This window comes from Chionomys nivalis, chromosome 4 (assembly GCF_950005125.1).
Source record: "Chionomys nivalis chromosome 4, mChiNiv1.1, whole genome shotgun sequence".
Classification (NCBI taxonomy): Eukaryota; Metazoa; Chordata; class Mammalia; order Rodentia; family Cricetidae; genus Chionomys; species Chionomys nivalis.
In genome coordinates this window covers 78,681,750-78,707,044 of record NC_080089.1, presented here as the reverse complement: position 1 = coordinate 78,707,044, position 25,295 = coordinate 78,681,750, and the positions used below count along the sequence as shown (strand labels likewise).

Sequence of the window (25,295 nt, the reverse complement as noted above, 5' to 3'; positions counted from 1 at the left end):
GTTTTTAAATGGCAATCCCTGCTAGAATGAAGCTCTTGCCTCAAACTCCCGATTGCCCCAATTTTCAAATCTTCTTCCCTGATCACAATGACATTTGCTTTCTCTTCTCTCCTCTCCCTACCCTTTTTCCTTTGATCTCTCCTTTTGCTCTTTATGCATAGTTCTTTTACGTCTTTTGTAGGAAGCCATAAGTTAATTCAAGTTCCGTATGTTTTGTAGGCACTCAATGAAATGCTTCTAACCCTCAAAATTGCTCTTTGAGAATTAGTCCTTCAGACATGAAGTTCTTCTTCACTAAAGTACTGCTTGCTAGAACTTCCTTCCCAGAAACTTCTGTGCCCTCGGAGAGTTTTAGATCCAGAATCCGTGATTCTAAAGGAAGATATGGTGTCTGTAAGGACCAGGGGCCACCAATGGGGAAGCAGACAGTCTGTGATACTTTAACAAGGGAAATGGATGCGTTCATTTTCACTTCCCTTTTCAAAGGGGCCAGGCATTGGCTTCCACGTGGTGCACTGGTTCCAGCAGAGCGCAGGAGACATGAACTAACTGTACAAGCTAATGTCTTAGTTACTGGTCTGTTGCTATGAAGAGACACTATGACCACGGCAACTCTTATAAAAGAGCATTCGCATGGCAGAGCACACGCAGGCACGGTACTGGAAAAGTAGCCGAGAGCTACATCCTGATCCTCAGAGAGACGAGGCCTGCTGTGGGATTTTCAAAGCCCGCTCCCAGTAACATACCTCCTCCAATAAGCCCACAGTTACCAAAGAAGGCCACCCCTCTTAATCCTTTCCAATAGTTCCACTTCCTGGTGAGCAAGAATTCAATTACATAAGCCATGGGGGTCATTCTCACTCAGATCACCACAGTTAACAAAACAGGTATCTCACCCAAATTCAGGTCACTGGAGACATCTGTTTCCACGGCGATCTAAAGCCTTGCTGGAGAACAATTTGATCACCCAGGGTAATGCAGAGTATTAACAAAGCATATCGTGTAAGATGCCTTGGTCATTATTCCATTGTCTCTGGAATGAGGACTTCCTTCCCTACAGCTTAGTGTTTGACATCATAAAGGGGCCTCCTACAACCACTCTGTAGACTCACAGAGCAAAGAGCTCACTCTTGCCATTGTGTGTTGGCAAGTAATCTCCTCCAATGTAAATTCACTGAGTTGCCAGGTAAGCTCTGGATTTACTGAATATGTTTTACGTCCCAGGCCTTTTGCCAAGTGTTGGGCCTTTAGAAAAGAATAAATAGTCTCTGGCCTTGAGCTTCTATCTAGTGAGACAGATGTAAGGAGATTCCCTTCAGAACCAGATAAGTGTGGGGGGTGGGGGGGTGGAGGCAGGGGTAAGTCCCCTTGAGCTCAGACAGAAGTCGGAGGTACTTTAAAGCAATATGTAATTTCATAGGTAGCAGTGACTCAACTAAAAAAAGAAATGTACCTCCCACTGCTAGAATTTCTAACAATTTAAAACTTGTCAAAATGGGGAAAAAAGTAAGTCTAAAAATAGGTCTAAACATGATCTCCCTATATGAGAGAACATTTTTAAAGGCAAGTTTTTTTCTACCTCTGTGGTTTTCATGAAATAAGCTAAGCCTCTTTCCTTATCTATTCTATTCCCCTTTAAATAATTAATTTCTCCGTTATACCTGTGACAGATGTCAGCTGGCTGTCAACCTGGAGATGGCACCGTATGTTACGATAAGCTCTTGTCTATAATTGATGACACCTGTTGGGAATGGACTCAACGGAGAGGTCAGAAGTAATGGGAGTTGTGAAGTCTGGGGTCTCGCTGGACAGCCTTTCACTCAGAGTGAGAAAGGAAACCTCATTCTTTAGTTTGGGGGCTGTCTCCTCAAATTTCTGAAATTTGGTGTCATTGTCCTTCTATTAAATGACTCACGATAAAAGTATCTTGCTTAGCTGGTATTTCTGATTGCTGACTGGTTATGCAAGAGCCTGCAACAGTGGTTATCAGGCCAAACAACCTCTCAGCATGAGAACAAGAGGGTTCTTAAACATCTAAGAGTTCAATAAGCATGCTACATAAAAATCAGGCAGAGGTCTTTTGTTTGTTTGATTTTGTCCTTATTTTTGAGGCAGGGTCTCCCGTAGTCAGTGCTGGCCTTGATTCTCCTGCCTCCACCTTGCAAATGCTGGGATTATGAATGTGCAGCACCATGACCAGACAGATGGTTTTGTATTTGTTTTTTCAAACAGGGTCTTTCTGTGTAGCCCTGACTGTCCCGGAACTCACTCTGTAACCCAGGCTAGCCTCAAACTCAGAGATCTGCCTGCCTCTGCCTCCCAAGTGCTGGGATTAAAAGTGTGTGCCAACACCACCTGACTAAGAGAAGATTCGTTTTTAAAAGTAATTTTTCAAACCCATACCAAATGTATCTCTAGTATAATACATATAGTAAATTAAATGTATCACACAAAATCTGCATCACCCTCCTAAAAATCATCAGGGATACTTCAAGAATTAATTAGACCCACCCTCGTCTCTAAGCAGCTGTTTTTAACTGAGCAGAAGTGGAGCAAAAGATACTGAAAAGCATCTACACTATTTCCTAGCCATTAAAGACTTTCTCTGGGGCAGCGGTGGCACACATCTTTAATCCCAGCACTTGGGAGTCAGAGACAGGTAAAAAGGAGTTCGAGGCCAGTCTGGCCTACAAAATTCTACACAGAAGGCTACACAGAAAAATTAAGTCTTGGTGGTGGTGGTGGTGGTGTACTTTCTCGGAAACTTGTGTTCTAAGAACAGTGAGTGGTATTCATTCCCCTTCAACTTTTCTAGGCAACATTAAGCTTCTATTCTTCTACATTCTCTTCTTGCTGGCTTAGTGACATAATGCAGTCACTGAAATAAAAGATGAAATCTATGTAACTTATATTTCAAAAGCTAAACTAACTTTTCAGATTGTACGATTTTCATATAGTTTACCATTTCAACTTTATTTTTTATGCTTAGGCTCATACATGCATTGTACTTACTATGTTGCTTTGACAGCTTTAAGAAATATCACATAAACCCCACTTTTTTAAAAGTGTTTTTTTGTTTTTTGTTTTTCTTTTTTGAGACAAGGTCTCACTATGTAGCTCTGGTTGTCCTGGAACTCAAAGAGATCTGTCTGTCTCTGTCTCCCAAGTGCTGGAATTAAAAGTGTGCACCATCACCACCCAGCCACCTTTGGATTTTTAATAAAAAGACACAAAGAGTTAATCTCTCCTACGAGAAACAAAAGGAAAGAGGAAGCAGAAAAGCACACCAGGAACAATCAGATCAGGACTCCTAAAACAATAGGAAGATGTACTGCCGTATTCAAGGGAAGTTCCAGGAACTTGTGGATCTAAGTCTCTCCTGCTCAACTCCCTTATACAAAACGGTGTAGCTCTTGTAAATGACCTGTGTCCATCCTCCACACACTTTAAACCCTCTCGAGGTTATACTATTTCTAACACCCAAAACAATGCAAATAACCACTTAAAGGATAACGATGCAGTTTGTCTCTGTTTATTAGCACAGAAGCATTTTTTCCCTGAATGTTTTCAATTGTAGGTTGAAGGCTTGACCATAGTAGTAAAACCAGTCGTAAAACTAGAGTAAAATTCTCCAAAAGTAGAGTAGTGAAACTAGGTAAAAAAACTAACACATTTAACTGTGTGACGTTCCAAACAAGAGTGTATGTGTGGGGGAGACTTCAAGATTCCGCCCAAACTGTGATGAACATTTCACTAATCAACAGAACATGCAAAGATAGAAGGGTATGCCTCTTTATGGCTGTTTTCCATTTGAGCTTGAATGTAAACGGATTTTGCCAAAGCAAGATAGCAAAACCAAAAGTATCTTTGTGAAAATAAGAATTTGAAATCACAGACAAAAAAGCATACCATACCAAGTTAGTTATTAGGCCACACCAACTATTATATTCCACCAAGTTTTTGACTTGCATGCTTCTAGTCTTTTGAAAACTTTGTGAATTCTAAATTATGAGAACCAAGCAAAAGGCAAAACTGTAGACAAAGCCTTTTAAAAGAAGTGGGCATTTGTTGTCAGATGGTCTGGATTTCAAACATAATTTAATAATGTAGATACTATATAGTTATTTTTGTAAACTTACATGCTCTTAAAGAGAAAATTTGCAAAATATAGAAGAGCAAAAAGAAAAAAAAAATCCAACCTCCTGCCAACCAATTTTCTATTGTACGGGGCCAGCCTTGTATTATATTCCGACTGCTTTTCGAGTGCTGGATTACAGTTTAGTCTCTTTATGAGTGTTACCTTGGCAGGTTCAAGTATGAAATACTTCACTTTAAACAAGTGCTCTGCCTTTTAATTATCAAGTTAAAACAATCGATACTACGTTTACAATAAACTTTCTAAATCAATGTGCAGAAGTTCATTGATGGGAAGGAAGAAAAGTGAGCATCGTTCAGGAGCGAGGGATTAGAGCTAAACTAGGTCGCGTTATTGATTTTTTCCATCAAACGGGTCTCCACACTTAAATTCACAGCAGCACCTTGAATGGCGAGTTAAAACTCAGTAGGGATCAACCTTCTTCTAAACTATGTGGACTTTGGAACGCTACAATTCCCGTCAGAGAAGGCGTAGCCTTAAAAATAAAAATCCACCCAGCGCCGAATTTACAGGTAGCTCAGGTCACCGAGTCCGACCCGTCTCCCCGACCTCAGGGTCCGTGATAACGACAACAAACAGAAGCGACCCCCGCCCCCGGGAAGCGAAGACGCTAGCGTTCCAGCGCGCAAGCGCCGCGGCGTCGCCCAGGGCCGCGCATGCGCTCACGTCGTCGCGCGCCGGGCCTAACCCCCTCACTTTGTCGTCACAGGGCAGATGATCAGGGTGCGTCCGCCTTTTCCCTCCCCCTTCAACCCTCCTACCCCCTCCCTCCCCTCGTCCCTCAATCTTCTCCCAGTTTCCTCTCTCTTCCTCCCTGGGGCGGCTCCTGAAGACTCCCGCTTCCGGTCAGAGGCGGTCTGCAGTAGCACGCCCCGCCTCTTCCGTTTACCCGGTGGCTGTGCGGGCGGAGGAGGCAGTAGCGGCAACGGCGCCTGGCAGAGTGGGCAGGCTGGTCCCCTGGGCAGCCCAGCTGGAGGTGGCCGAGCCGAAGCCCAGGGGCCGAGGGCAATGAACTATAACGCGAAGGATGAGGTGGACGGCGGGCCCCCGTGTCCTCCCGGGGGCCCCGCCAAGACCCGGAGGCCGGATAACACGGCCTTCAAACAGCAACGGCTGCCCGCCTGGCAGCCCATCCTCACGGCCGGCACGGTGCTGCCTACCTTCTTCATCATCGGCCTCATCTTCATCCCCATTGGCATCGGCATCTTCGTCACCTCCAACAACATCCGTGAGATCGAGGTGAGGGAGGGGCGTGGCGAGGGTCCCCTGGCTACCCGAAGGTGACAGGCGGGCCCCGCCCTCCGGTGCCGTCTCGGGTTCTTCTGCGGGTTTTCTGAGTTTGCAGTTTTGGCGTCTAGGTTCCTTTTGCTTTCGGTCTTCATGGCTGGGAACGGAAAGAATGTCATGTGGACAAGATTTATTTATTGGGTAGTTTGTGTGGTTCTCTGAGGGTTAGAGTATTTGTTTTTCTAGGAAGAGAGAAGGAAAAAGTTAGATAAAACTCGGAGGCAGCGCGCAGGGTCACTGTTGTTACTTGCGTGGGGATTATTTCCGGACACAGAGATTAACAAATTGGTCTTTGTTGAATGAAGGACTCGGAGTCATAGAGGTATTGATTCTTCTGTGAAGAAATTTGTCACATGTTACAGAGCACACAGTAACTTTCATTTCCAGCTAATTAGGTAGTTTTAGTTGCTGGCCATGGTGTAGTTAAAAACATGAAACGTCACTTCTCGTTTGCTTCTAGCCAGTATTTATTTCCAGTTATGCTCAACATTTGCCCCAGTTCTCCCTGCTTGATTTTTTTAAAACTGTGCATATCAGTGACTCCGCACGGAATAAGTTGGGATCTAGCTATAAAAAATTTCCCTGGCATTGTGTTTCTGAACATTTTACTTAGTCAGGGTAGAAACACTGAACTGGGGGAAACATTTGATTTGTCCACTCCAACAATCACAGCATCGTTATCCGTCCTCAGTGGCGAAGACTGATAAAAGAATGTAAGTACTGCGTGATGGACAGTACTGGACATCTACAGGGCCCCTTCCATATTTTAGGGAGCTGTGGTCTGTTTGAGATGGCCAAGAGTGATGTTGAGTAACCCCCTTTGTTCTGTTCTGCCGTATACATACATTTTGTGTACATATTTTAAAAATAAAGATTCTGTGTGTGATTTAATTGGACTTCCCCAGTTATTTTAGCTAAGGAGTATTGGTACCTTTTTATAGTTTGATTTACAACATTAACATTTAAGAAAGGTTATATTTTAACGGCACAGTGCTTTAGTGTTCATGACAGTAAGGATTGTAGCTAGCGTGTACTTCTAAAATCTTTCACTTAGAATCGTTTACAGTGTGTTGACTAGATCAATAGATCAAGTTCACAGCAAATGTTTTTGGCATATATTTTATCTTCCTGTTTTTTTTATCCTTATGATATTCCTGCAAATATCAAATGCTCCAAAATATAAAACCCAAGGCTGGCCAGGTTTGGACACTATAAAAGTTTTGATCTCAGAACGTTTTCAATTGCAGACTTCCTGATTAGGTATGCTTAAGTGGAGAAGACCATACACATATTCCAGAATGTAAAAATAATAATAAAAGAAATCCTCATACGTGAAACACTTGTGTTTCCGTCTGTGTCCGGTAGTACTCAAATCTGAGCTCTGCCACTTTTAATTACCTCGGATTTGGGACAGTTTATTTCTCTGAAGGCTAGTTTTTTAATCTCTAAAATAAATAGAATAATGAATTTCTTCTAAGATTTCACAGAAGCAAGATAGTTGTTACGACTTTTGGTTTAACTTTGGTTTAAAACAATGCTGTGTTTAAAATGCCACATTTGAAATGAAAGAAAATGGAAATTAGGAACTGGAAATTTTGTATTAATACCAACTCATGGAGATAGAATGCTTAACATTTGAGTGTTGGATAGATAGCAAAATTATTTCAAACTGGGTCTGGGGTTATGAGAAAAACCTAGAGAGCTTTCCCAAAAGGGACATACATGTTCATGTGCCTACTCTGTGTGCTGGCGATTGAACTCAGGGCCACAAGAAAGTGCTGTACCACTAAGTTACTTCCCTAGTTCCTCAACCTTTTGTTAGCTGCTGGCTTAGACTAAAAGCCTTTGAGGGTTATTAGAAGTAAACAGGAGGAACTGGAGAGCTGGCTCACCAGTTAAGAGCATTGGCTTCTCTTGCAAGAGTGCTTAGGTTTGATTTCCAGCACCCATATAGTGACTCACAACTGTCTTCAACTACAGTTCTAGGTGATCCCATGTTCTCTTCCAGCCTCAGCAGGCATCAGAAAGACATCAGCGTGGTCTACAGACATGCAAGCAAAATACTTGTACACATTAAAATAATAGAAATGTTTTATAGCCAGACATGGTGCACATGCATGTCTTTAATCCCAACACAAGGGAGGTGGATCTCTGGGACCGGTCTACATAGTGAGTTTCAGGATAAACAACTAAGTAGACTCTATATCAAAACAACAAAAGTAAATAAAAAGAAACAAACATAAAATAATGAAATTAAATAAAGAAAGGTAAATGGGAAATGAGCATCTCTTACCCAGATTGATTCCCACTCCTTTCCATCTGTTAAGTTTCCTTTTGAAAGCGCAGTAGCCTCATTTCTGTTTTAGTTCAAGTTACTGGGGCAAAGGAGACTTGTAAATCAAAATGCTTGGCTTTAAGTGTTTTGCTCAGAACTTGAAATTTTTAAGTAAAACTAATGGGCATTCTCCCAGAAATACTATAGTAAAATATTACTACTCTTATAATGCCCCAGACTCCCCTTAAAACAGTGTTTTTTTTGTAAAAGTTATTTTTATTTTATTTTATATTTTAATGCTCATATTTAGTATTAACTTCACTTGTTAAGTTTATGAATCGTCTGTCTGCCTCCCTCCCTCTCTTTCCTTCCTTCTTTCTTTCTTTCCTTTTTTGGAGGGGGGGAATTCAAGACAGGGTTTCACTGTGTAGTCCTGGCTGTCCCGGAACAAGCTCTGTAGACCACCAGGCTGGCCTCAAACTCACAGAGATCTGCCTGCCTCTGCCTCCCTAGTGCTGGGATTAAAGGTGTGCGCCCCCACTACCTGGCTAAGTTTGTGAATTTTATAATTTTATTTGGTTGGTTTTCAGATTTTCTAGGTTAAGTGAAATGAGGTTTTTGGAAAAGTACTAGCCATTAAAAATATTTTTATTATGAATATGTTTTTAATACTTAATATCTTTATTATTTGCAGCAAAGACTGAATATTTCTTTTAATGTGGCAGCATTAGGATTCAAGCCTCACCAGAAGGCTCCTTTAAGACTTTTGGCCAGGCTGAGATACACAGCTAACTTGAACGTGCCACCTGTAACTTCTACAAAAGCATTTATCAGTGTGAAGTTATGTAGTTGTAAATTAGTGCTTAGAGAGCCCAGTCAGGAGGGCTGTCCCTATAGCCCCATGTATTTTAGGGAGGCTTGAGGTACAAATGAATCCAGTAATTCTGTGCTAACTTGGGTGACATAGATCTAGTATCTAAACATCAGTAAAAGAAAAACTAATTAATGGTTAGAGTCAAATGGGTGTATTATTTAAAGCAACATTTGACATTTAACATAACATAAATTCAGTAATAACTAGAAGTACATGTTTACATGAAATTAATAATGCCAAAAATGTTGAAATCTTAGCAACATTCCCCCCAATTTGCTAAATTCCCTCTTTTACTCTTTTTTTTTACTTTATTTCATTTTCTACTGTTATTTTGTCTTGAGTATTTTCTGTTTCTGATAAAAATTTGCTATCTATATTTTTCTTTCTAGTTTGAATCCTTAGATTGTAAGGATCTTGAAGAAGATTAAGTCTTTCATCTGCACTTAGTAATCTTGTTTTTACTTAAACTTTAGTGTAGAAAAGGAAGGATAACTTGTTTCTTAGAAATGATGGTTGAAGATTAGGCATTTATGCTAAGAAATTTAAAGATTTTAATGCTCAAATGTATTGCAGTAACTAAATAGGGAACCTTTGGCAATTAAGAGCTTTGAGTAATAGAGTTTTGTTTCCAGTAAGTAGCTGCTGGAGTGTTTATTTTAGGGCCAGGACTGAGACTGGTTTTCCAGATGAGCATTTGCAATCAGTTTGGTTATAGGAAATACCAACTTAAATAACAGTTGTATGGGATGTTTTCCTCAAAGAATTAAGTTCTTAATAAGTAAAGCTATGTTGCTGACAAGAAATTGTATATAACTGTTGTGATTATATCTTGAATTTCATCAGCCAAAAAGGTGCAAACCTTTCTTTTTAGTCAAGAACTTTCTTCTGTCTCTGCAGCCTAAACTATTTATTTTCTAACCTTTTATAGACACAGCACCCCCCCCCCCATATTCAGAGTTTTAAAGACACATACTGGTAAATTTAGCAGTTGATACTAAAATGGTAGTGCAAATTACTCATTCTGAGGACTTCAGAAAATTCTTTAAGTATTTAAAATGCCCCCTTTAACTTAAAGTGATTAATACTTAAAGTGACTTGCCTTATTAGTCAGCATTTTGTTATGTGACTTACTTAGGTCTTCTATCGATTTCCATTTAGGTAAATCTACATTCAAAAATGGAAGTTTTCCAGCTCTCCTTGTATACAGTGTAAAAATGCATGTCCTTCAAATTTCTCTTTGTCACCACATTTCATTCAGTCTGTTACTTAGGAATAAGCTGTGCTTTTAGGATTACTAAGAAGTCTTGGGTTGACTTAGGGGAACATTCATAGTTGTCTGTAACATTTTAGCCAACCTCCTTAGCCCTCTCTGTCCTGTACTGCCGCTGGTGCTTCGTCATTAGGATTTAAGCTAGTTGCAAAGTCTTAAGCTTACTGTATTCTGAACTGTGCTTTATATACTTTTGCCATTTAAACAATGTTAATTTTCAAAATAGGAGATTTGCGTCCCCTCTTCTACTTGACAGCCTCTTTTTTCTTTGAGGTTTAGAACTGTTCCTCCTGTGTAGACTTTGTCTCTGAAAACTGGTGAATGTTACAACTGGCAGGTTTTGTTAGCCAGGCTCCCCTTGAGTTTCAGCTGACAATGGATGTAGTGGTTATTTGATAGTGAAAACTCATACATTCTCTATTTATCAAGAATTTTTGATCAGCGTTGGACATTTTCTATATACAAAGTACTTTGAAAAAGTTTGAGGACAGGACTCCCCCCGCCCTCCTTTTATTTTATTTTATTTTTCCAGCAGAGAGCATTCCTTTCGTGGAAGAAAGATTTAGAGTAGCAGGAGATGCAGATGTCACTTAGAGACAGAGCACTTCCCTAGTGTATCACTGCCCAACATTTAAAAGATGGGTGGCAGGAAGATCAGGAGTTCAAGGCCAAACTTAGCTACATAGAGATTTATACAAACCAACAACCCCCCCCCCAAACAAAAACAAACAAAACCCAAAAACTATGGGGGTGTGGAGCAAAGCAAAGAAGCATTATAGGAAAATTAATCATTGCTGGGTGAGTGGCACCAGCAGAGTCTGCCTGAGAAGTTCAAAGAAAGAAGCTTTTGCTGGATGTGGTAGTGCATGTGCCCTGGTTTTGTTTCTTGTTGTGATAAGACACCTTGACAACCAGACTTCTGGTTGTCTTTTCTGGGTATCAACAGTGTAGAATGAAGGATGAACAAAGGGCTAAGGGAAAAAGATTGTTGGAAGCTGCTACACTGCGCCAACCCTACTTGTTACCATAGTCACACCAGCTCCAAGGCAGGCTGGAAATTTTAGCTTTATTCTGCTAACAAGGAAAGTAACCCAAAAATTGGAGTGAGAGCTTGTTAGTAGTCAGTCTCTGCATCACAGGGTTGTAGTAATTAATATTCACCATCTAGTAAAATGGTACATCAGCCAAATGAGAATTCGATCTTCTAGACATGAAAGTCCTGAGTAAATATGTAGTATTGAGTTGAATTTCATAGGAAAATAGATTGTGTTATTTTTATGTGAAGAACAAATTTGATATGTGGTTTTGCTAATACATTAGGATAGAATATGTTATATTATAAATATATATAATATAAACTGTGTAAGGGATATTTATTGAATATCATTACTTTTTTCTTTAACCTTTTAAATGAGCTCAGTTCAGCTTACAAATTTGTGTAATTTTCTCTTAAAACATTCTACATCAGTTGTTTGCAAATAAAACTTAACTAATATTTTTAGGACTTTATTAATTTTTAATTTTATGCAATTCTATTATTATTCTCATATTATTTTGGGTGAGACATTTCTTAGTCCAATTTTGTTCATTCTTATCAATCATTGATTTACGTCTTAATTTGCTGCTTTTGAGGTGTGTTAGATGGTAGAGAATGCTCAGAGGGGGGTCTGGAGAGATGACTCAGCGATTAAGAGCACTGCCTGCTCTTCCAAAGGTCCTGAGTTCAATTCCCAGCAACCACATGGTGGCTCACAACCATCTGTAATGAAATCTGGTGCCCTCTTCTGGCCTGCAGGCATACATGCAGACAGAATACTGAGAATACTGTACACATAATAAATAAATAAATCTTTTAACAAAAAAAAAAAAGAAAGAAAGAAAAGAAAATGCTCAGAGGGAAAAGGAAGGGTTGAAGGATGGTTTGCAGTTTCAAGTAGTGCATAGATTAAACAAATTAGTGATTAACTCCAAGTCACCAGTAATGCATCGATATCGCATTAAGGAAAGAAATAAAAGAACTTCCCTTTGGAGTCATTTAACCAAAGCAAGTCCAGACTTGAATTTTCTATTTCATGCTTCTGGTGTCTTTTGTTCTCTGACCATTGCATGTATCTGAATCTGTGTGAATCTGTTATTCTGTTCTTGTGCTGGTATCTATGTCTGTCCCTGTGTATCTGTCTGCTGTATGTCTCTCTGTCTCTCTCTCTTTGTCTCTCTCTCTCTCTGTCTCTCTCTCTCTCTGTCTCTCTCTCTCTCTCTCTCTCTCTCTCTCTCTCTCTCTCTCTCTCTCTCTCTCTCTCTCTCTCTCTCTCTCTCGTGTCTGTCTGTCTGTCTGTGTATATCTGTCCCTAACAGAGGGCTTTGCCCTGTCTTTATTGAATAGCACAGAAAGTATTACATGGGGGAAGGAATGAAGGATACTTTACAAAAATCTTTTAAGAGTTTACAAGGAAATTAAGTCACTGATTTCAAGACCACAACTGACTCAGACAACAAACAGTACTACAGATATCATTGTTTATCAAGCAATATCTAAATGTTGTGTTCAATATTTATAGTGGACATTCAGTTTAGAAGATTGCTTTCAATCTCCATGTTTGCTGCTTTCAGCAAATTATACACTTGCATAGGTCAGGGCCATGGAAAAGTGCACACTTAGAGATTACAGCTATGTATTACTGTAACAGTTACTGTTGATTACAATTGATTGTAAATGTTGTGCTACAATGGGAAATCTCAGGCACTTAAGGTTGATTGCTACTTTGTTCTCTTAAAAGCAGGTTAAACAAACAGGCTGCATACACAATGGATAGCTGTGAAAAGTGACCTTAAGGTATATTATTAATTCTGACTGTGAGGTCCCACAAAGTTTCAGTCTCTTAGAATGTATTTTATTGTAATATATTTGCCACAAACTAGCATGTGCTGGGGAACCCTAAGTAATGGTGTTGATATGTGGGGGGAAACTACCCATGCAGAAATAGTAAGAGCAGTGGAGGAATGTGTTTAGAAGAAGGAAGGAACCACAAAGAAGCCAGTGTGGCAGTGGCAGAGTGAGAAGAGGGGGAAATACAGATCAGATTAAAGTGGTGCATGTTAGGGTGCACTTCACACAGCTGATATTATGACTACAGGCAATGTAGTGGGAAGCCATTAAACAGTTTTGCATAGCTAAGTCATTCTGAGCACTTGGATCTATAAACCCCATGCTGTGAAAGAAATGAATGAACTCAAATTGATGAAGGAAAGTAAGTTGTTTTTTTTTTTTTTTTTCCCAGTGTGATTAAGTGAGAGAGGAGCAAAAATCTAATTCCTTCCCACTGTTATCTTAAGTGCACAGAAAACCACTGGACTGACTAGAAGGTGCACATTAGGTGTAAGACAAGATTACAGGTCCTTTCATAGGGGTAAAAGGGTCTGGGCCTCAGACTGCTCCCATTTCTTCTCTGCCACAGAGACAGTTGTTTTTTGTTTGTCTTTTGTCCTAGGTGGAGGAAAATGGAGTCTTAGATATCTAATATTTTTAGAAAAGAAGAATCCTGGTTTGTTTTTTGGGGATCTAAAGTCCCCACCCTTTTTATTCTGGCAGAATTCTTTGTCCATTTTCTTAGATGGGCATAGATGGAAGCATTTTGGATTTTTTTTTTTTTTTAACAAAACCAAAAACCTCTCTTGGGAGACCACATTCAGCTCTAAATTACTATTAAACACACCAATTTTGCCAATAAAACAAGGTAATGATAGTCTGGTAGTGGAAAGGAGACACACAGATGTCTCTGTCTTCCCTCTCCTTAGGACTGAAGTGTAGGTTTTGGAGAGGGAGGGCAGAAGGAGGGTTCTAGAGTGACAATGGTCCTTCAGATAAGAGATTTATTAATCTTACAGCAAGTTGTATGAGGATTGAGTAGTGGGTAGACAAAGTGAAGTGTCTGTCCTTAAAGGGTTCTGTAGAAGGGGGGGTCCTGAACTGGGAGGATGTGGGCTATGTTACTATGCAGCCTGTGCTATGTGACTGCATCACAGAGACTGGATAGGAGAGTCAGTGTAGTCTAGCTGCCTTGGGCTTCATGGACTTGTAAGGGTGGAGGCCCCTTTCCTTGTGAGACCTGTGTAGCTGTGAGAGAAGAGGGTCGCTGGGGGTGGGGGTGCGTAGATCTGTAAGGTTCTTTGGCTGCAGCAGCTGGCAGGTTTGGTTTGTAACAAGGATCATTATTATAAAGTGACACAATGGCACTGTTAAGACTTTAACAGTGGGCCTGGCATAATATGGGTCGTATTGCCTGGGGCATAAGAAGAAGTAGGGGTGCTGGAGATATGGTTCAGAGGTTAAGAGCACTGGCTGCTCTTCCAGAGGTTCTGACTTCATTTCCCAGCAACCACATGGTGGTTCACAACCATCTATAGTGGGATCTGATGCTCTCTTATGGCATACATGCAGATAGAGTTCTCATACATAAAATAAATTTTTAAAGTATTTTTTAAAGAAAGAGTAGAAGTAGAGTATTTGTGGTTGGTAGAAACCATTTCTCACACCACATATATGGGGACCTGACACCACCCCCCATTCTGCAGCAGTTCTTACCCTATATGCTTCTGTGTACACCTGCTGGGGTGCCTTATAATTTAAGTCAGTTCAGAAATGCAAATTAGCATCAGATCCACCTGATTAAGGACTGGTTTTGTGTATTTGGTTTTGCGCTCAGGGTTTTTTTTTTTTTTTTTTTTTTGCTGCTAGGGATTGAACCAAGTGCTGTTCTTATTTAAAATAAGGAAAATAATCATAATCACAGTTTTTGGTTTTTTTTTTTTTTTTTAGTTTTTCAAGATAGGGTTTCTCTCCTGGAATTAGCTCTTGTAGACCAGGCTGGCCTCGAACTCACAGAGATCCTCTGCCTCCCAAGGACTGGGATTAAAGGTGTGTGTCACCACCGCCCGGCAAGGGCCACCTACTTTTTAAAAGATTTATTTATTTTATGTGTACCAGTATTTTGCTTGTATATGCGTCTGTTTACAATATCCATGCCTGGTGCCCACAAAGGTCAGAAGAGGGCCTTAGATCCCCTGGAACTAGAGTTACAGGTGGTGCTTGGGATGGAAGCTGAGTCCTCTGCGAGAGCTCTTTACTGCTGAGCCGTCTTCAGCCCCTACTCTTGAAGATGATTTGTATTAAGTGTGTATGTGTCAGACACAACACATGTGATAAAAGTAGTAAAATGTGCTATGCATGCCTTTGTGGCTCACTTCCTTCCTTAGCGTTGTCTCATTTCTTTTCCATCTTGAAAATTCTCTATAATGCAAAGTTTATTCTCATCATCTTTAAATATTTCTTTTCCAATGTTGCCTATATATTTTTCTTTCTTTTCCTGAATTTGTTTAAATTCCTACTTCTTTTAAAAAGTACTGATTTTTTGCTAGTGATTGTTTCTGTGTCAACCAGTTGACAGCTTTTTTTTTTTTTTTTGTATTTTTGTCTTTGCTAATGAAGGCTGCCAGAAGGTAGAGTGGAAGACAGTTTCTGGTGATGGTGTTTAGTAGAAGGAGTGTTGATTGGGCTTGAGTCAGAGATGACGGAGTCTAGACTAGCACATGGGAAAGTTCCTGAGAATGTTCTTTTTATGTAATGGAGGTAGCACAGTAGGATTTTGGTAAGGATCAGATAAAATATGTGTATAAAGGAAAACTGTCAACTGTTGATGGTACAATATGCCATTATTTTGTATGTTCTTGTACCTTCTACTGTGCCTTACTCCTATTAAAATTTAAAGGTTAATTATAATGACTTTTAAAAACACTGTTTTCAGAATTACCTGAAGTTAAAAGATGTAACTTTTAATGCTTTTAATGCTTTTTTTGTGTGGTTGTTGTTTTTGTTTTTGTTTTTTTTCTCCAAGATAGGGTTTCTCTGTAGCTTTGGAACCTGTCCTGGAACTAGCTCTTGTAGACCAGGCTGGCCTCGAACTTACAAAGATCCACCTGCCTCTGCCTCCTGAGTGCCGGGATTAAAGGCGTGCGCCACCACCGCCCGGCTTAATGCATTTTTATAATCAGTAGTTCATGATGAATGTTATAGCTATCTATTTTAAGTATTATATGATATTTAATAATTATTATTCTAATAAAATACAAAGTTTTATTATACTAAAGTATAATATGATTTCCAATTCCACCAGATTATTTTTGTTTAGTTAAGTCTATATCTTTGCTTACTATTACTAATGTAGAACTCTAAAATAACTCTGAGGCCTCTCAACCTTAGAGCTTTCCCTCCTTCCCTGGGAACCAGGAATCTAACAATTACCCACATACGTACTAAAATGTTGGAAACTTTCCATCTCCCTGAGTCTTTGTGAATGTTCTCCAGATAGAACTCAGTTATTGAAATTGGAGCAAGATAACCCTTAAGATGTTGACTCAGTTCCTGATGTTTTGACTCAGTCCCTGGGAAGGGGTCAAAGTAACCCTCAAATGTTTCCTCTTATTTCACCTGATCTGGCAACCACCCTCCAGTCCTGGCTCGGACCAATTATTGTTAATAGCCCTTTGAATAAGCCAATCCCAATAGTTGGAAAACAACAACAGAGTTCTCCACCCTCCCCCCCTTGTTTCTATGACTTTTTGCTTTAAAAGTAGCCTGTACCAGCTATTTGGGGTCTTTTTGGCTTCTTGAATGCTAAAAGACCCTGTCGCTACAGAATTAATTAAATCCTCTGCTTTTACATCAACTATGGTGTGAGAGTGGTCTCTTGGGGCAACTCCTTGGTGATTGGACTTCAGGGTTCAACACTAACAAGTGGTGGTCAAGTTAAAGAGGGTGATTTGAAAGGTTTCTATACTTATTTCTTAGGTAAGTCTTAAGAGAAAGAAAATGTGAAATTAAAAATACAGTTTCCTTTGTGACTTATTCTGACAAATTTAGTATGTAAGTGGACTGATGTGTACAAGCAGGCTTTGGTACCGAGTTGGTTGCTGGTCTAATGAAATTCATGTGTGCTTTCCTATCCTCATTTAGTTTTCTTTTTTTAGTTACATGCCTTGTTTATTGGTGATATTTGCAACGAAAAATAATTAAAACACAGCTCTACTAGTTAACAAGCTTCTGTGAAAAACAATTGTACAAGACATTAACAATTTGGTAAAACCAAGTTTTCTTAGGCAACTGTAGTTTTTCAAAAATTACGTTATAATTTATATGGTGTTCTGTTTTCTAGGTGCAAATTTTTTATATTATAAAGGTAACTTTTTTAAATTTTTGGACTGTTTATTCTTATCAAGATTTAGAAGATACGTCATAGACTGGCAGAAAGTAATTTAAAATAATACCTGGTAATTGTTAAAGAACACTTAAAATATGAAAACGAAGCAGCCTGATAAAAGCGAGCACAAGACCTGATTAGACACGTTCCTCAAAGAAGACAGAAAGGGCCTTAACCACTTGAGAGTATTGTAAAAAATACTGTAGACTGCTAGGCGTGGTAGCACACGCCTTTAATCTAGCTCTCTGGAGGCAGAAGCAAGAGGATCTTTGTGCATTCAAGACCAATTTGGTCTTTTAGTAGGTGAATAAATAAACTATAGTAATCAAACTCTGCAAATATGTAGAGGAAACTTAAGTGCAGATTACCAAGTGAAGCCAGCATGCGAAGGCTACCTACAGTATGACTCCAACTTTGGAAAAACTGTGAAGACAGTAAAAAAGGCAGTGCTTACTATGATTGAATACAGAGGATGAATAGATAGATGAAAGACAGATTTTTGATTTTTGTTTGTTTTTTCGAGACAGGGTTTCTCTGTAGCTTTGGAGTGTGTCCTGGAACTAGCTCTTGTAGACTAGGCTGGTCTTGAACTCACAGAGATCCACCTTCCTCTTGAGCGCTGGGATTAAAGGCATATGCCACAACCACCATCTAGACAGAAAATTTTTAAAGTCAGTTGAAGTATTTTATATTATATTATATATAATTTTCTATTGTTATTGCCAACCAAGAGTGAACCTTAAACTGTAAATTTAAGATTATGATAATGTCAATGTTCATTTACTGTTGTAATAACTCACTTTGGGGGAAGATATTAATTGTGGATGTAGTAGTTACCTGAGCAAAACGACTCAAGGAAGGAAAGATTCATTCATGCTGGCTTACAGCTTCAGACATTCAACTCATAACTTGCTTTGTTCCTGTGTCTGAAATGAGACAGAGCATCATGGTAGCAGGAACATGTAGTGGGGGTTACTCAGGGTGAGCAGGAAGTAGTTAGAGGAGGTGGACAGGGACAGGATGCTACTACCTAGGACCTTATCCAGCCGCTTGCTTCTAGTCAGGCCCGCTTCTCAGTTTCTAGAGCATCACAAAATAGCACTCCAGCCAGGCGGTGGTGGCGCACGCCTTTAATCCCAGCACTCGGGAGGCAGAGGCAGGCGGATCTCTGGGAGTTCAAGCCCAGCGCGGTCTACAAGAGCTAGTTCCAGGACGGGCACCAAAGCTACAGAGAAACCCTGTCTCGAAAAAACCAAAAAAAAAAAAAATAAAAAAAAAAATAAAAAATAGCACTCCAGCTAGAAGCAAGATCCCAATGTATAGGCTCTTTTGAGGTGACACTTCCAACAACAGGTTAGCCTGTGCATCTACACACAGAAGCTATATGGAGATTCTACTAAAAATACTCTAAAATAAATAAATAAAGTGTGTTTATTTTTTTCCTTATTTATAATGGAAAAGAAGAATTTTGGGTATGAGGGCTGGTCTTCTGACTACCTAGTATTGTAAAATTCAGTTTTGGCAGAGTTAGCATCAGATGCTTCAGGTTCAAAGCATAGTCCCTAATAAGTGGCCTTACTTTGGATACAAAACAGTTCCCTAGGCTAAACACACTTTTTGCTCCAAAGTCAGAAGACTCCCATTATCTCATCTCCCTGCCTCTCACAAGATTGTCCTCCTTAAAATGCCATATGCTAGGGAAGAGGAAGGTTTTTGGAAGAAACACAAAGGGTGGGGTCTGAACATAGAGCTTCCATTCCTTCTCCCTGTGTACTTAGGGTACATCAAGTTTTTAGCATATCTGTGCCTTACCAACCAGAAAGCTCCCTGTGCAACAGTCTATGACTGAAGTGCAGGACTACATGATTAGGCATAATTGATTGAATACTGGCTGCATAGTAGTTTAACTGTACATTTATAGCCTTACTTCTCTCCATAGAGGTTTTGCTGAGCCAAAGCCCCTGGTCACAGGTTTGGTCTTTCTGGGACCAGTGAATAATCTTGTTTTCATGTAAACTCTGGTATGAATCAAGGGCACATCCAAGTAACTAAGAAACTATAGTCACCGGGATATTCCTATGCTGAAGCATGCAGGAACCAAGGTCAAATTGGTGACAGGCTTAGCACCAGGTTTTTTGGTGGGGAGAAGTATTCTGCAATTTGTGATGGTTCTGGGGATCAAGTACGTTCCTTGTGCGTGCAAGGCAAGCATCTACCATGAGTTACCTTCTCAGCCCATAGCTTTCCTTCCCTCCTCCCATCCTTCTTTCCCCTCTTTCTTTTTTTCTCAATTTGGAAATGTTCTGTGGAAAACAGAGGTGACTATGAGAGTCTTTAAAATTGTCATATTTAAGAAGAAAAGTTTTTATCTCTATGAATCTGGCATTTTAGCAGTTTAGAGCTTGTAGCCATTTACACCTTTATAAGTCGTGTTTTCGAACCTTATGCTTACAGTTCTATCAGTACATAGATTTCTTTGGGTGTAAAGGGAGTACTTTGAAAACAGAACACAAAAGCTTCTTTCGTATTTAATGCCTCACATTGTTAAAGGGCACAGCAGCAGTTTTTGTCTAGGATGCACATTGCTTTGTTGGACTTACTTTTTCTTTTAATAGTAGGTTATGTAAGTTTTAGGTTTCTCTTTGCTCCAAGGAACTGCTTGCTCAACCTTTTTCTCTTACAGATTGATTACACTGGAACAGAACCTTCCAGCCCCTGCAATAAATGTTTGTCTCCGAATGTGACATCTTGTGTTTGTACCATTAACTTCACACTGGAACAGTCATTTGAGGTTTGTGTCTTAAAGTATTATGTTAGAAAAGGAATGCTGTACAAAATACTAATAGTTTTTTTTTTTGATTCTTAATTTGTATTGGGAAATCAGCTTAGTTTATTTGAATCTATAGACATTTGAAGATTATTCTATATATCTAGTTGTTGCATAATTAAATTAATTAAATCTGATAACTAAATGCATTATTTGAATTCTTTGCCTTTTAATATTTTGTTGACAAAATTTAAGGCATTTTTTTTTGATATTCACTAGCCACATTTTTAATGGTAGAAATCCTGTGCTTATATTTTAAAGTTATAACTTTATTGATATTTTATAGTTTGGTATTTCGACACAGCCCGTGTTTGTATGGCTGTAGGTGTGGGTGTGTGCGTGTGTTCGTGCACCCATGTAGTATTAATACTGGTTTCTGTTCTTGGTAACTGAGCATATGGGAAAGGATATAAAATTTCAGAATTGGCATGGATAGATTTTTTTTCCTGCTCTTTATCTGAAAATGCACTTTTAAAACATTCTTCAGGAAGCAAAGCTGTCACATAGTTCATGCCAAGGTTTAAGTTTCCTTGTTTAGATTTTCTACAGGTGGTGATAATTTTAATAGCTTCTGGTGGATAGAAGCCATCTAGTGGGTATTGATGCTCTTGCACTGAGGTAACAGTGCCTTTGGCTTTGGACAAAGCTGTGAAAACCCTTTTAAGAAAAGACTGAAAAACGCGGTTTCAGTGTGGGTGGGCAAGCTATAAAGACGCTGGGAGTCTGAAGAAATGGAGAGTTTGAACAAGTTAGAAGTTCTGTTATCTCCTCTTTTGTGTAAAGTGGAGGAGTTTATGGTTTGCTATTTAAAAATCAACGTTTTCATTCATTTATTTACTTTTTGATGCATAATTTCATTATGTATTCTAGGTCAGCATTAGGCTTGCTGTGTAACTCAGGTTTGCTTGGAATTAATGATCCTCCATTTGCCTCCTGAGTGCTGGAATTACATGCTTCTTCCACCAAACCCATCAGTATTCAAGTCTTTAAATGAAATATATATATATATATATATATATATGTACACTCTTTATATTCCATTCTTCCTCTTTCTCTCTCTAGAGACGCTGTAATCAGAAAGGAGAAATAACATTTTTCCTGCTGCTAATCAGATGGTTTCTTGGCACCTTGTAGTTAATTCAATATATGGGTATTATTTATTTTCCCCAAGATATTTTTGAAGTTGATTCCATAAGAGTAGCACTCTTAATTATTATTATAAAGCATTGTAACTTAATATATTTTAACAACTACTAATTTGCTAATTGCTAGCAGTCTGTGGCATGGGGTGAATATTTGGAGGACAGAAGGGGACCAATGCAAGGTGGGAGGCAGAGTAATGAGCAAAAATATGAGCAAAGTAAAAGGATATATATGTATAAAGATGCTATTATTAAATATTTGGTATACTAACTTTAAAATTTAATAAATAGGAAAAATAGTATATGTAGCATCCTATTGAAATTATATACTCTTATTCCATTTACAATTTATTTGGACAATAAATGAAAAGTTTTCAAATCAGGGCTGGAGAGATGACTCAGGTTAAGAACACTGGATGCTCTTTCAGAGGTCTTGAGTTCAATCCCAGCAACCACACTGTGGCTCGAAACCATCTATAGTGGGATCTGATGCCCTCTTCTGGTGCAAGGATGTAAATGCAATTGGAGCACTCATACACATTAAATAAATAAGTAGACAAATAAATAAATCTTTAAAAAAAAGTTAAGCACATGGTGATAGCGTACACCTTTAATCCCAGCACTTGGAAGGCAGAGGTAGGTGGATATCTGTGAGTTCAGGGTCAGCCTGGTCTACAGAATGAGTTCCAAGACAGGGTCTAAAGCTACACAGGGAAACACTGTGTTGGTAGTGGTGGTGGTGGGGTATGGAGTTTTCAGATCATTTTTCTGAAAGGCAGATGCTAATTGGATAAAAACCAATCTGAATTAGAGAAAATTTTATATTGAAAGTAGCTCAGAGTACACTAATATTTTTTCAATATTATTTTTAATGAAAATAATAATTTGTGCGTGTTTGTGTATAGGTGTGCAGTATGCTGTGTACATGTCTTCCTGTCACCTTATTTATGAGACAAGTTTCTATCTGAACCTGGAGTTTGTCATTTAAATGAGCCCGGCTAGCCAGAAGGTTCCTGTATTTGCCTGTCTCCTCCCTTCCCTCCATCCCCATCATTCTCCATCTCTGGGATTATAGACGAGTGTTGCCATGCCTGACTTTTATGTTGGTGCTGGGATTCACACTGAGGTCCTCATGCTTGCACAGCAAGCACTTTACCTAGTGAGCCATCTCTCCAGACTGCATACAACACTTTAAGGATGGTTTAAAAGTTGTATGCTTTTGTAGCATAACTTCTTTAACTTTATTTACAATTGCATAATTTATTTTTGTGTTTTTGCTTGCTTTTGTGGTGTTGAAAATTGAATTCAGGGCCTTACACATGAACATTCCAGACAGATACTCTATCACAATTGTAATTCCAGTGATTATCAAGTATTTGGTAAATAGCTTTCCTAAGCCAGTTAGTGCAGTGTACCTAGGACTGCTTAGTTCAGTACCTAATTCAAAGGTAGTAATATTTCCCCTTCTTTTAAAACTTAAGAATTTAAGAGCTAGAGTATACTTGTTCTACTATGAATTTATTTATATTTAATTGTACAATTTTTGTTGTATAATTTGTTGCTATTTCATCTCAGTATCAGTTTTCTGTCCTGCCTGGTTCCATAGTAGTTAAGTCGCAAAGAAATCACACAGAGGTTTACATTAGTTATAAACTGATAGGCCCATTAGCTCAGGCTTCTTAATAACTTTTTTTTTCGAGACAGGGTTTCTCCATAGCTTTTGGTTCCTGTCCTGGAACTAGCTCTTGTAGACCAGGCTGGCCTCGAACTCACAGAGATCCGCCTGCCTCTGCCTCCCAAGTGCTGGGATTAAAGGCGTTCGCCACCACTGCCCAGCCTTAATAACTCTTTTAACTTATATTAGCCCATTATTCTTGTCTATGCTAGCCACATGACTCAGTACCTTATTTAGCAAGGCAGTCACATCTTGCTTCTTCTGTGGCGGGGTCACAACTGCAGACAAGCTTTCCTCTTTCCAAAATTCTCCTGTTCTCATTGACCCCTCTACTTCCTGTCTAGTTGTCTCGCCTATACTTCCTGCCTGGCTACTCGTCAATCAGCGATTATTTAAAATATAATTGACAGAATATAGACCATTGTCCCACTCCAGTACTGATTGCTTAAGTTTTATAAAATATGAAACAAAATTTTTTTTGTTAAAACATTTTTCCCTTTCTGTTTTCTCTAGGGCAACGTGTTTATGTATTATGGACTGTCTAACTTCTATCAAAATCATCGTCGTTATGTGAAATCTCGAGATGATAGCCAGTTAAATGGAGACCCTAGTGCTTTGCTTGTAAGTAAAAATGATGATATATAGAAATGTGGCATCTGTGAAATAGGAGCGTCATAAATATTCATTCTGAAATATTAAAGTATGTAATCTCATGGGATACTAATACTAAAGTATTTCTTGTTATGTCTAATTTTGACAGAAGTTTTTAGTTAAAATACTTTTTTACTTAATAACTTCTCTAGCCTATCACTCCCTGCTCGTTTCGGGTAGTCATTGGGAGTTTGGGCTCTAGCTCTGTTTGGGACCGGGTTCTGATGAATGATGCATAAGTGTGCTCTGTTTGGTCTTATTGTTTAGATTTAACTCCAAATTACAAAATTTGAAGCATTGGTTATATTCAGTTCTTATAAATGAGGCTAGAATATCTTTACTTCCAGGTATTATGCCCTTTATTGGGTATCACAGCTGGATTGATAAGTCATTTAGATTTTCTCAATCAGAAATCTTTGTGGTTGTGGTTTCTATGTTGATAGGAAAATCAAAATATTGCCTGGCAGTGGTGGCGCACGCCTTTAATCCCAGTACTTGGGAGGCAGAGGCAGGCAGATCTCTGTGAGTTTGAGGCCAGCTTGGTCTACAAGAGCTAGTTCCACCAGGTCAGACTCCAAAGCTACAGAGAAACCCTGTCTTGAAAAACCAAAAAAGGAAAAAAAAAGAAAATCAAAATATTAAATTTGTTACGTCATGTATAGCTATGTAGATCTAGTTGAATAAGCATTGTATTTAGAAAGTACTGTGACATTAAAGACTATTTTGAGTATTTAAATGTGCTAGTTTAGAGCTTGTTTTCTTTACAGACTCATATATTTTATGAGTGGGCAGAAAATACAGGGGCAGAATTTTTAATTAGTAATTAGGAGTAGCTCATCATTTCTCCAGAGATCTAGATTACAGTTTCTCTCTCTCTTTCTTTTTTGTCCTGGAAACTAGAATCCAAGTAAGGAATGTGAACCTTATCGAAGAAATGAAGACAAACCAATTGCTCCATGTGGAGCTATTGCCAACAGCATGTTTAACGGTATGCTAGATACAGACGTCCATGTAGGCAGATGAATAGGAAACTGAGTGCACTTAGGAAACTGTGCTTGTGAGTAATAGTGTGTAAACTGTGTAATAGTCTAGTAACATGAATGAAATTATGAAATTCACCTTCAAGATAAGTACTCAGATAATGAATAGGATTTAAATTCTCTGTGGCTTCCCGTTGAATGTTCTTTTATGAAAATAGATTACTATCTCTGAGAAGAAAATAGAATCTTCCTATTTCTTATAAAAAAGTAAAAACCACAGAGCTACTTTCACTGATTTATACCATTAAAAGGGAGTTATAGTTGATTATTTAGATATGCATTGCCTTATTGCAATTCAAACCATAAATACAAAGTATTTCAAATGTTCTAGTACTTACTTTTAAAACCCTCAAAGGAAACAGGTAAAATTAGCTTGAATAATTTATTTAACCCAGTGCCCCCCAAATAGTATCATTTTATTTTTATTTATTTATTTTTTTTGGTTTTTCGAGACAGGGTTTCTCTGTGGCTTTGGAGCCTGTCCTGGAACTAGCTCTTGTATACCAGGCTGGTCTCGAACTCACAGAGATCCACCTGCCTCTGCCTCCCAAGTGCTGGTATTAAAGGCGTGCACCACCACCGCCCGGCTAGTATCATTTTAGAATATAAACATTAATGAAATTTTTTTTGTTTGTTTGTTTTTGTTTTTGTTTTTCGAGACAGGGTTTCTCTGTGGTTTTGGAGCCTGTCCTGGAACTAGCTCTTGTAGACCAGGGTGATCTTGAACTCACAGAGATCCGCCTGCCTCTGCCTCCTGAGTGCTGGGATTAAAGGCGTGTGCCGCCACCACCTGGCTTTTGTGTGTGTTTTTACACTGTGTCCCTGAAAGCTGGTTCAACAGAACT

At 39.0% G+C, this 25,295-nt stretch overlaps 1 protein-coding gene across 1 annotated transcript in view; it reads left to right on the top strand.

Moving 5' to 3' along the window:
• Positions 1-4,905: 4,905 nt before the first annotated feature.
• Positions 4,906-25,295, top strand: part of Tmem30a (transmembrane protein 30A) — a 28,510-nt gene continuing 8,120 nt past the window's right edge. Inside the window, exons 1-4 of the mRNA XM_057767787.1 lie at positions 4,906-5,395; positions 19,799-19,906; positions 23,273-23,380; positions 24,311-24,398. Coding sequence (XP_057623770.1) covers positions 5,165-5,395; positions 19,799-19,906; positions 23,273-23,380; positions 24,311-24,398 — 535 coding nt within the window. The 5' untranslated portion in view covers positions 4,906-5,164. The remainder of the gene's footprint in view (positions 5,396-19,798; positions 19,907-23,272; positions 23,381-24,310; positions 24,399-25,295) is intronic.